Here is a 12,609-nt window from a genome sequence, read left to right on the forward strand (position 1 = left end):
CGCTGACCCTGTCATCAGCTCATCTTTGGAAGACATGGGTACCCAGCTTCCCACCTTCCTCTCTGTCTGTACAGTGTCTCTCACCATCCTGGGTGACTTCAGAGTCTACACAGACAACTTACCAGACACCCTGGCCTCTGGGCTTCTTCACCTCTGCAACTCGAAACAACCCACTCTCTCCTCTATTTCCCCTTGGCCACTGGCCACAATGACCCACAGGACCTGGGTCTAGTCATTACCTGCCAACGCCCCAAATCAGAAAACGTGGTCATTTAAGACTGCGCCACTTAGTTGTTTCACCACCCCCACTACAACTGCTCTTCCGCAGCTTTGGGCTGCAAGGTCCCGTCTTCTTACTCTTCCCCACTCAAGTGACCTCACTTATGCCCATGGATGACTCCTAAGTCACTTAGACCTCCACCAAAAACTCTCCCTCTCAGTGCCTGAAAATACTACACCTTATATACCACTGCCAGTTTGATGGCTCTTGGATGTCTCAAAGGAACTTCAGTCTCAACGCATTCCAAATTATGACAGTTTTGATAATTAAAAAAAAATCTATCATTTATTTAGCATTTACTATGTACTGTTGTCCTAACCATTTTACAGACTATCTCATTTAATCTTTTCTATCTGTTTTACAGATGACATCCCACAGAGAGAGCCCACAGCTAGTAAGAGCTGGTGGAGCCAGGTTTCAAATCCAAATCGGCCTCCAGAGCCTGGTCCTCAGTCCCCAGGCTACACAGCTGACCCTCCTTCCTGGCTGCCCCCACCTGCTCTGTCCGGGTTCCTCTTCTGGTGTCCACAACTAAGGAAAGCAACACCAGCGTCCAGGACTTTTCACCTGTGCCACTGCAGCCGCCTCTTAACTGGCTTCCCCATGTCACCCCTGCCTGCTCCCCTCACCCAATCTACTTTCCACATTGCCATCAGTGTGATATTTTTTTCAAGTCAGAACTCTGATTGGGTCATCTCCCTGCCCACTCTCCCTCTACCCCACATACAAATATACTTCCTCCAAAGCTCAACAGCTTACCATTGTTCTTTAAAATAATAATAAAAAAAAAATTGACCAAGATGAATAAGGAGGACCTCTGTGTCCAGTGTTTACTCCAGCTCTCCAGCCCTCAGATGCACTCTGCTCCCCTGTGTCACAGTCTTTGTCCATGACGTTCCCTTGGCCTGGAATGTTCCCTCTGCCCCTTCTCATCCTAGTAACTTCTCACATCTGAGCTCAAGTGTCATTTCCTCGGGAGATGTTTTTGGACTGGCAAGACTAAGGTAAAGCTCTCGATGTTATGTTCTAGTAGCACACGGCCTTTTTTCTTCATAGATCTCATTTAAGCTTATGATTTTTATTTTGGGGGCATGATTTCTTTTTATTAATTTGTTTCTCATTGAAGAGAGGGGCTAAAACTGTATGCCTAGTGCCTTGCACATAGAAGCACAATAAATATTTTTTGAACAAATAAAGTAATTAACACAGCCAAAATCTCCAGATGCTAATCAACAGAAAAACTAACATCATATTTCATCAAGAAAGATACTTACACTCACTGATTCGTCTGTTTCTGGTGTTTCTGCTGTCCCACTATCATAGTTTCCCAACTGAGCCATTTCTAAGTTATAAAAAAAAAAAAGCAAAGTTTAAGAAAAATAGGGCAATTGCAATTAGACAAGAGTATTATGCTAAAACAAAGGAAAAATAATTTCTCCAATACTGAAAAAAGAAAAATTTACTCTATGTTCCAATGTACCCATGGGAAAATCTTAAATCCAAAATGGCAAGAACCAGCAACTGATGTTTATAAATTGCTCGTTGCACACCCTTCCCTGGAACTCCATTTCTTATGAACACCTAGACACAGGTACTTTAGAGCTGGGCCTCTGCTCCAGCTAGCAGGATTGACTGGTTGACGCAGTCACCACAAGCTTGGAAAAGGTTTGGGGAGGTCAATGACTGTGCTATCCAAAAAGAGGCAAGTCTTTCCAGGATCTGATAGGCACCCAAGATGTACTAACTACAGCTCAGAGATGATTCTCAAGTTGTGGTGAGCATCTTTCCTCCATTCCTTCACATCTACTGTGAGATATCCTGCCTAGTACACTAAGAATTCACAGACAGTCAGAAAGGAAGTAATAGTAGTGGTTAAGAGGGGTTTGGAGACGAAAAGACTTGGGTTACCACCACTATCAACATTTACTAGTGACCTTTTAACCTTAGGCTCTTCCCCTGTAAGATGGGAACAATATTATTTATCTCTTAGAGCTTTTTATGAGTATGATTTATGATAATGCATGTAAAGCTCTTAGCATGTTGACTGACAAAAATTAAGCGCTTGTTGAATATCGATTGTTCTTTTTTTTTTTTTTTTAATTTTATTTATTTATTTTTTTCCCCAAAGCCCCAGTGGATAGTTGTACGTCATAGTTGCACGTCCTTCTAGTTGCTGTATGTGGGACACGGCCTCAGCATGGCCCGACAAGCGGTGCGTCAGTGTGCGCCCGGGATCCGAACCCGGGCCGCCAGCAGGGGAGCACGCGCACTTAACCACTAAGCCACGGGGCCGGCCCCGATTGTTATTTCTTATTACTGATTTTATCATGGAAAGTAGTCAGTCCTGGGCTGGATGCCACTACATGCTTGACACCAGCTTAAGCATGACTCTGGTGGTCTAGTTAAAAGAGACAAAGGTGTCTAACGGCTCAACCCACACTGAACTTGAGTCTACAGAAGTACATAGAAAACTGATTAATTTTACTGTTCATTTTGATTTTTATACATAAAAAAATGTTTTATTAAAAAAAAAAGAACATGAAAGAATTTTCTCCAAAACTTTGATAGTGGTTATGTCTGAGGGGTAGGATCACAGGTATCCGTATTTTCTAACTTTTCAAAATTGAACACATATAATAAAAAGTTATAGTTTTTATTTACCTATTTTTATATGCATCTAAAATTATTTCTTAGGCTCTTATTTCATGTATTCATGTTCTTATAAATATAATCATCCTTTTTTGGGAGAGATTACACATAAAAGATATGAAGCAAAACAACGTTGGGCCAAGAACATACGATGGAGAAAAGAAAGTCTCTTCAACAAATGGTGTTGGGAAAACTGAATAGCCACATGCAAAAAAAATGAAAGTAGACCCTTACCTTACACCATACACAAAAATTAACTCCAAATGGATTAAAGACTTGAATGTAAGACCTGAAACTATGAAACTTCTAGAAGAAAACATAGGCAGTACGCTCTTTGACATCGGTCTTAGCAACATATTTTCAAGCACCATCTCTGACCAGGCAAGAGAAACAATAGAAAAAAATAAACAAATGGGACTACATTAAACTAAAAAGCTTCTGCACAGCAAAGGAAACTATCAACAAAACGAAAAGACAACCTAACAATTGGGAGAAGATATTTGCAAACCATACATCTGATAAGGGCTTAATCTCCAAAATATATAAAGAACTCATGCATCTCAACAACAAAAAAACTACCAACCCAATTAAAAAATGGGCAAAAGACCTGAACAGATATTTCTCCAAAGAAGATATACAGATGGCCAACAGACACATGAAAAGATGTTCAAAATTATTATCAGGGAAATGCAAATCAAAACTACAATGAGATATCACCTCACGCCCGTCAGAATGGCTATAATTAACAACACAGGAAACAACATGTGTTGGAGAGGATGTGGAGAGAAAGGAACTCTCATACACTGCTGGTGGGAATGCAAACTGGTGCGGCCACTATGGAAAACAGTACGGAGAGTCCTCAAAAAATCAAGGATAGAACTACCATATGATCCAGCTATTCCACTGCTGGGTATTTATCCAAAGAACTTGAAAACATCAATGTGTAAAGATACATGCACCCTTGTGTTCATTGCAGCGTTATTCACAATAGCCAAGACTTGGAAGCAACCTAAGTGCCCATCAAGGGACGAATGGATAAAGAAGCTGTGGTATATATACACAATGGAATACTACTCAGCCGTAAGAAACGATGAAATCCAGCCATTTGTGACAACATGGATGGACATTGAGGGTATTACGCAAAGTGAAATAAGTCAGAGGGAGAAGGTCAAATACCGTATGATTTCCTTCATTAAGTAGTAGATAATAACAGCAATAAACAAACACATAGAGACAGAGACTGGATTGGTGGTTACCAGAGGGGAAGGGGGGAGGGAGGAGGGCGAAAGGGATAATTCGGTACATGCGTGTGGTGATGGGTTGTCATTAGTATCTGGGTGGTGAACATGATGTAATCTATGCAGAAACAGAAGTTTCTGCATAGATGATGTACACCTGAAATTTATACAATGTTATAAACCAATGTTACTGCAATAAAAAAATAGTAAAAATAATAAATAAATAAAATAAAATCAAAGGAGCAAGAAAAAAAAAAAAAACACAACGTTGGAGTGCTGCCTTTAGAGAAAAATGAACAAACTCCAGATTCTAAAATAACTGGAGACTGACACTAACTTTTCCAGTTTATCTGTAGGGGAAATTCAAGAACAAAAATGAGCTCAGGAAAAACGATGTGCTTTCTTGGTGTCATTCAAATGCTGTCAACATCCCACACGACTAGCACTTCAGACTCACAGACTAGGAAGTGAACTAAAATGTATTTGGTTGGAGGGGCCCTCGAGGAAAGGGACAATTTTAATATTGTTTAAATAAAATGGTAACGGCAGCTAACCTTTATTAAGCTTTACTACTTCTTGGGTAGAGAGATGAACTCATATAATCCTGAAAACAACTCTAGGAATAGGTACTATTATTACCCCATTTCTACAGAAAGAACATTGAGGCACAAAGAGATTCATCAACAGCGTAGTCAAGGTCACACAGCCAGCAGCCTCAGCTGCCAGGGTGCAGGCCCGGGCAGTGCCACTCCAGACCCTCACTCCTAACGGTCAAATGTCAGGCTTTAGGTTTGTTAGTGTAGATGTTGACAAGAAGGGGAAAAGGGGTAGACCCAAGTTTGTAATAATCACATTTTAAGTGACAACAAATAGATTAAAAACTATCCTTGGATCTGAATCAAGAAAATGAAATGTCAAGAGTTAAAAACATAACTCCCAGTGATAAATTTGTGTTAGTAAATTTGTCAAACTTGTCAAAGATCACTATTAATTTTTTTTTAAAGACTCTATAAAGGTACCTAAATGGGCCTCAGTTTATTCACCTACTGAAGTGCAGGCTACAGCGATATTTACTGCCAGGTAAGAGCCCACTTGGTCTGCAATTCAAGGGCTGACACAACCTTAACCACACCGGCGTGAAGAGTCACTATAATACACTTCGACAGCCTCCCCCACTCCAATTATTTTCATAAAAAAACAAATTAAAAGATGGTTCTGTTTTAAATAGAATTTCTGCTAAATAACTATTATCTGGGAAATACATATTATTTGTAAGCAGTGGGTAGTAATGGAATGGAACCAAGAGTCAGCTTTTGAAGTAGGAAGCTAAGGCATCATTTTGTAATGCCTGAAGAGATTTTTAAAACTCATCTAAATACCATTAAACATCTGCCCTTTTTATTTCATTGATTTAAACCATTTCTGAAGACTCATGATTCAAAAAGGTAAAGATGGTAATTTAAAAGCCATGGGGAAAAATCTCTCCCCAGGGAACTTTTCAGAAAAGCAGCCACCAGTCTCTGATAAGTGATGAATCTGTTGTGGTATTGCTTTCAGTACAGTATAAATTTATCTGGCATTATCTCCCAGTAATGCATGCATCATTTCACTGGAAGCAAAGATCCGATGGCCCTAAGAGCACACAAAGCAGTGGAAATAGGAGAGCAGGGCGGAGAGCAGCAGGTTCCCTGGCTTTAGATGGAGAATAGCTGTGCCAACAGTTACCATCATTACAAACAATTTAGCAAGATAAACACTGTTTGCAAATTCACTTTAATGAACCAGGAAGACAATTTCGAATGAAGGAGTCTATGATTGCTTTTGAGTCTTTTTAGGCAGTATATAACCTAAATGTTTTAAATGACAACCCCAAACAATAATGAACGGAAAAGGTGGAGGGAAGGGCAGTGGTTTCCCAATATTAGATTTTTTAAAGATCACTAACAGGGCACTTCCTCTTCTTTGTATTTAATAGCATTAGACCTATTTTTTTCATTTGAATCAACCATAAATCCTTTTATAAGCTTTAAAAAACATTTTTTCCCCACTGGCTCTCCTGTATATTCCTATTTTTAATACTTTTGGGGGACAAGTAAGCAAAAATATATCTACCAACATGGCACCTGATTTAAAGTAATCTATCATCAGCTACATTACTCCTAAATTACTTTAAATTTATACTTCACTTTTAAATTAATTATAATTTCTTTAGCAACATTTTCAAAATTAAAAGTACCCTCGAGAAGAACTGAGAGAATAAATACTCAAAGAAGATTGAAATCTAAACCCTTGCGGGACACTCTGGCATTGTCAGGCTGACAGGCCCCTAGGATTTCAGGCCCTCTCCCATACCCCAGGTAAACACAAAATGGGTTGTGTTCCCTTGCTCCTCAGGACTCAACTTCTACCACTTGCTTTCAAATCACAATCAGCCCCCAAATTTGGACTTTTCTATAGACAGAGCCAAAACAGGAAAAATAAAGACTCATCACATGGTTCTTCAAGGAGGCCATGGTGTGTAAGCAAGTGAAAGGAAAGTCAGCCCCACCAAGGTACTCACCTTCCAAAGGATCCTTATTGAGCCCCAGCTGGCTGATGATGTACCTGGGAATGTCAGTCTTAATGCCCTGCCCTTCTTTTGCATGGCCTTCTGCTGCTTCCAGTAGGTAGTAAAATTCTTCAGGATCAAATTCCTAGCAGAAGACAAACACAGATGGATACTTCTTTGAGCCAAAATTCTCTGAGGTTTTATTACACAAATTCCATTCACAATAAAATTGCTGGATGTACATGGTTGTGGGTTGTTTATGCAGAAAGGAGGCAAACGGCTTACTTCATTTAAAAAGTATATAATTCTCACTTCATATTCAAAGCCTATTTATATTCTAAAGCGATACATTTATGTACTTGGTAACCCAAAGATAACAACCATTTCCAATTTCCTTGTAATGCAACTTTGAAGGTACTATGCTCCACTTGACATATCTATATTAATGAAAATGAACAGGCCTGATTTTTTAATTGTGCCTTTTTAGCAAAGTTTTAAAAATCTGTGAATCTCATCCAGAAAATTCAGTTTCTTTCTCTGCAGAAATAGCCACAAAAGGAGTAACGTTAGAATACATTTTCTCAAAGGTTTTGCAGGAGACTTCCTTATTACAGAGGTGTCCATAAACATTAGAAAGAAAAATCTCAAAATTACCACTTTTATCAGTAAACTCTAAAATTAAGTTATTAATATTCATATAATGTGAAGATTAAGAAAAAATATGACATTAGTGCTTCCAATTACCTCTGTCTTCTGTAAAAATTTGATAATACATTTTTTCCCTACGTATTTTGCTTTCTTTGGCTGTCTGTTGCTTCCAGTATGTAATAAAAATCTTTAGGATCACATCACTCTAGATAGATCCGTGGATTTATGTGTTGTAAACAATTATGCCTACAGATTTAAAGCACGGTTGCTATTTTCAGTCATATTTCTTAGGGTTTTTTTTCCCCTCAGGATTTTTCTCATTTTGATTAGTGCCCCAAATAGGCAACTTTGGAATCTCAGCATTTCACCAGAGAATTACTCATAAGTTTCTAAAGGCCATATAAAAAAGCGTGCTGCAAATGGGGTAAAGCTTTCAAGAGCTTTAAACTCCATTTTAAAGAGCTTTAAGCCTTGCCCAAAGCGGCAACACTTGCACATCTACTTCTAAATTCACTTGCTTCTGTCTTGGAGAGGCTGTATTTTTACTTTTTCTCGTCTGATTAGAAGTGATTACTGTAAAAAAGTCATTTCCTCTTTTAAGGTAAGATCTTCTCTTAGCATATCTGCTGCTGTCTAGAGAAATACATTCTAATGATAAATGGTATTTTCCCCCAAATTAAACTGCAGGAAGTACAAGCCTGAGGTGCATAATTCAAAAGGTACAATGAGAGAAGCAGTAAAAAGTAAGTTTTCCTTCTGCCTGCGTTCGCCAGTCACACAGCTCTCCTGCCCAAAGGCAGCCAGAGTATCAGAGACACTCAAGGGCAAATGCTGCCTTTGTTCCTGTGATCCAACGGGTCGGGTCCTGGCCATTGAGGGAAAGCCCCACCCCGCCCACCCCTACCTTCCTCCTCAAGATTTCCCTCCACCACATCTCCTGATGCACTGGTATATATTCATGGGGCTGTGAACACTTCACTGTTATAAAAAGCTATAAATGTTAATTAAAATAAGAGCAAAACCAAAGCAATACCACCATATACGTAAGTGCGAGTGTGTATGTAAAATTCTGAAAAGCCGTATTGTACATGGTATTATAAATACTTTAATGGCTAGTGAAACTTAAAATTAGTGAGTTTTGATACTGTGTTAAGTCCCTTAAAACTATTCTTATGTTGAAAGCTTCATATTTGTTCACAGTGTTGACTAGAAATCGCAATCAAAATTATATAAAATAAGGCAAAAAAGGAGAATGATCACTGATTAAAGAAAATATAATTCATAAAATAAACTTATCTTTGAAAGTCTCATTCCTTCAGGTCTGGAGGAGGCCCTTTTGTATTCTCCGAAATGGGTTGCTGACTAGCACTTATTTCTAACATGCCACATTTTAAATATAAATAATAACTAGAATCACAAGTCACCATATATCACATCTCTGATTTCCCTCTCTCGGCATCTTGGCAACTCCAGAAAAGTGAAGCACAGCAAGTGTTCTAAATTAGCTGTAACATAGTATGCTGACATAGGCTCAAGCACATTATTTCATGATCATTTTTCAAGTTTGACCAGAATGTGATATAATGATCACCGATACAGCACAAGTCCTAGAATTCTTACTTAAAATCAGAAAAGAAAAACCACACATGGATGCCATCATAAACATTCACGAGTTGTAGTTCCTCTTTGCATTTAGCTCTGGTCTTTGAAGCCAAATGGAACTGGAACTTTCCGGTGGTCACTGTTTTCCCACAGTTAACAATAAATAACAGAGTCACATGTAGAGGCAACTTACCAGGCACTCTAATAACCGAGCAGGGCGGGCAATAACAATTAGGATCTTTCGAACCAGTTGTTTAATAAATGCCAATTCTCCACTTTCTGAACGATCATGAGCCTACGGGAGAGCAATGAAAAGAATGATGATACAGTGTTGCTCCATTAAACGGAAAAGAAAATCAGCAAAGCATGCTAATTAGATAACTGCAAATATTCAAAAATTAAGTGATTTCGAAAATACTTCTAAGAGATTGATAAGCAGACATTATCTCTACATAAATGGACACTATTAAACTTCTATACTGCAAAACGGCTCTATTAGCTAAATTTTAATTGCAAAACTGTGATTTATTCTCTGTGTTAAAAATCAGATGTTAGGGCTCTTAACGTGAACCAAGAATGAAGGAGACATTAAAAGTTTATGACGTATTAAGTACATAGTAGAAGTAGATAGAGTAGGCAGCTGATGAAGAACCTTGATATTCTGGATGTAACATCTTAAATGTCTGAAATGGCTACCATACTGAAGGATTGCTTTTGTTATCCTGGGCATTGAACACATTCACAAAATCCATTTTACATATGCAACACAATTAGCCTATAAATCAGCTATTTCATAACATATAAGAATTGTGCACTGCTTATTTCAAATATTAGGTTGATAATGTTTCTACTTGGATATATACACATGAATTTGATTTCACATACTGAATAAATAATACCTAGGCACTCAACTCAGTAAAATTTAACTGACTTAAAATCTTTTTAAATTTTATTTTACATGTTGCCTACACATGAAATCTAAGCACAAAAAGTATCCTGAGAACAAAACTCAGTTTATTAAGAGTCATTTTAATTTTCAATGATATTTTCTTGAAGAAATGATGTAAATCTGTATCAAGGCAGACTTAAAACGAGTTATAAAAGTTTAAATCTAAACTTCTATGCATGCTCACTTTTAGGTTTTCTTAATTTTTAAATTTTTATGATTTATTTTCCTATAAGGATTAAAAAAATATATCAAGGTGATGCTGGTGCAATAGAATATAATTTCACAGACACAGTAATAAATGCTTAAAATCATTCTCAAAGGTGCTTTATTCTGACAAGGACTAGGCCCCCCATGAAAAGAACTGGCAGACCAAATCTATGAAAAATGATTATACTTAGCAGTAATATGTCTACTACATTTAAGCCATCAAATCAAAGGCAACTTTCCAAAATGTAGGTGCAGAAACCAGATACAGGCAAAAGCAAAACAGCTAACATTTAAAAGAAAAAACACAGGATAAATGAGCATTGGTAAATAATTGTAGAATAGAATGTGTTCAAAGAAAACCAACTAGTAACTATAACTACAGGTCCTAGTAACTAGAAAGGTTGCTAGGATATATATAAGGAGATACAATATTTAAACTGTCTCTAAGTTTTCTCTCCAATTTTTGTTTTGCAACAAAAACAGATTTTGGAAGATATAATGAATGCCAAGAAATATGGTTATATGTCTTCTTTATAGTTTATCCTTAATCAAAACTAAACAGAAAACCTTAAAGATGAAGCAAACACCTAACATCTTGATCGATAATTTGGCCTAGAAACCGAATTTCCTCTCACTATAATTACTATTTTATAAATTTAGGGATATAAAGAAAATCAAGAAAGACCGAATGGGGCCAGCCTGGTGGCACAACAGGTAAGTTCACACGTTCCGCTTTGGCGTCCTGGGTTTGCCGGTTCGGATCCTGGGTGTGGACCTACCGCTCATCAAGCTATGCTGAGGCCGCGTCCCACATAGAAAAAGTAGAAGGATCTAGAACTAGGATATACAACTATGTGCTGGGGCTTTGGGGAGAAAAAAGAAAGGGGAAGATTGGCAACAGATGTTAGCTCAGGGCCAATCTTCCTCAAAAAACAAAGAGAAAAAAACAGAATCTCTTGTGTCAGATCTTAAAAAAAAAAAAAAACGGACTGAACATGTTTTGGTGGTTTCTTCAAAGGGAAACAAGAAGTCTATATCTTAAAAAATTTAAAAGTAGTTTAGATTATTCAAATTCCATTCCAAAAATTGTAAAAATAATCAGTTCATTCCAACTTCTTACTTCTAAGAATTATCAGCCACAACCAAGGCCAAAACATAGAAGTTATACTAACACAAATAGTATTTTATCTACTGTCACTGGGGGAGGAGGGGAGCTTTGTTAAAACACCACCAAGCAAAACCACACTCTTAGCATGAGAAGAGAAACAGTTTCTAGGTTGCCAGCAGCAAACTCCAATACTCAGGGATTCCCTGTGTTTGTACTTTAAGTGTTGGCCACTATAAAAAATACTGAGATCCGGATTTAAGAGAGGGTTACAGCTTTTTACGTATTTTATTTTCTTTGGTTAAATACACCTAAGTGAATAAAAGAATGGAGACATAAAAGCATTTATCTGGAATTGACCTAGACCTCAGGACTTTAAAAAGGCATCAAGCTGCTCAAATCTCAGGGAGATCTTGCCTGGGTATGCAGAAGATTGACAACAGGGAAAAGTGGCTGGGAGACAGGCGGGCAGGCACACAATGTCACAGCTGGGAAGTGACAACAATTGCATCATGGGAAAAGCAGAGCAAGTTCCCACAATTCCACTCTATATAGAAGAGACAAGTTCCCCCGTGACCACTTAGCTCCAAACTCTGGAAGGACATCGTAAATGTGATTCTGCAGACAGTTTTAGTTTTCACAAAAGGACTGAAGGAAATGTTTATTTGTGAAGATTAAACAAGAAGACATTCTAATTCTTACCCAACAATGCCCTTTATGCCACAAGTACACGTTACTCTGCCCCAAAGAGGAATTCCTCTAAAAATCAGCAATTTTCTATCTATTATATGGCCCATTCAGATGATTTTTGAAACCCTACGATTTTAATTGCCATTCAACAATCTGTGAAGTCTATCACTCAGAAACAAAACCAAGCGGGAGGTTTCAATGTAAATAGGTTTGGTTATGGATTTTACCCTTTTTAGGGACTGCCTAGAAAGGAATAAAAAACCTAGGACTAGGCGCCAGCCCCATGGTGTAGTGGTTAAGTTCTGCATGCTCTGCTTTGGTGGCCTGGGTTTGCAGGTTCAGATCCGGGTGTGGACCTACACCACTTGTCAGCGATGCTGTGGCAGCGTCCCACATACAAAATAGAGGAGGATTGGCACAGATGTTAGCTTAGGGCCATCTTCCTCAAGCAAAAAAAAAAGAGGAAGATTGGCAATGGATGTTAGCTCAGGGAGAATCTTCCCGAGCCTCAGCAAAAAAAAAAAACAAAAACCAGGACTAAACTGGTAATTATGGTAACATCCTGGGACAGAACTGTGGAATCAAGGAAGGAGTATCTCACAAAGAGTTCCTCTCTTATCCGCCTCCTCTGTTTAAAAATGCACTGTTAATTATAATATTCAAAGTATTCTCATAAAAAGTAATATGCATAGT

The 12,609-nt window shown here is 38.0% G+C and overlaps 1 protein-coding gene across 7 annotated transcripts in view; it reads right to left on the reverse strand.

Annotated features, from left to right (window-relative positions):
• MAST4 (microtubule associated serine/threonine kinase family member 4) overlaps nt 1-12,609 on the reverse strand; it is a 545,073-nt gene that overhangs the window by 46,420 nt on the left and 486,044 nt on the right. For all 7 annotated transcript variants that reach the window (XM_058563945.1, XM_058563939.1, XM_058563942.1 and 4 more), the window contains 3 exons: nt 9,159-9,260; nt 6,728-6,860; nt 1,555-1,622 (listed from right to left, as the gene is read on the reverse strand). In XM_058563945.1, the coding sequence (XP_058419928.1) occupies nt 1,555-1,622; nt 6,728-6,860; nt 9,159-9,260 (303 nt within the window). The remainder of the gene's footprint in view (nt 1-1,554; nt 1,623-6,727; nt 6,861-9,158; nt 9,261-12,609) is intronic.

This window comes from Diceros bicornis, chromosome 20, assembly GCF_020826845.1.
Source record: "Diceros bicornis minor isolate mBicDic1 chromosome 20, mDicBic1.mat.cur, whole genome shotgun sequence".
Classification (NCBI taxonomy): Eukaryota; Metazoa; Chordata; class Mammalia; order Perissodactyla; family Rhinocerotidae; genus Diceros; species Diceros bicornis.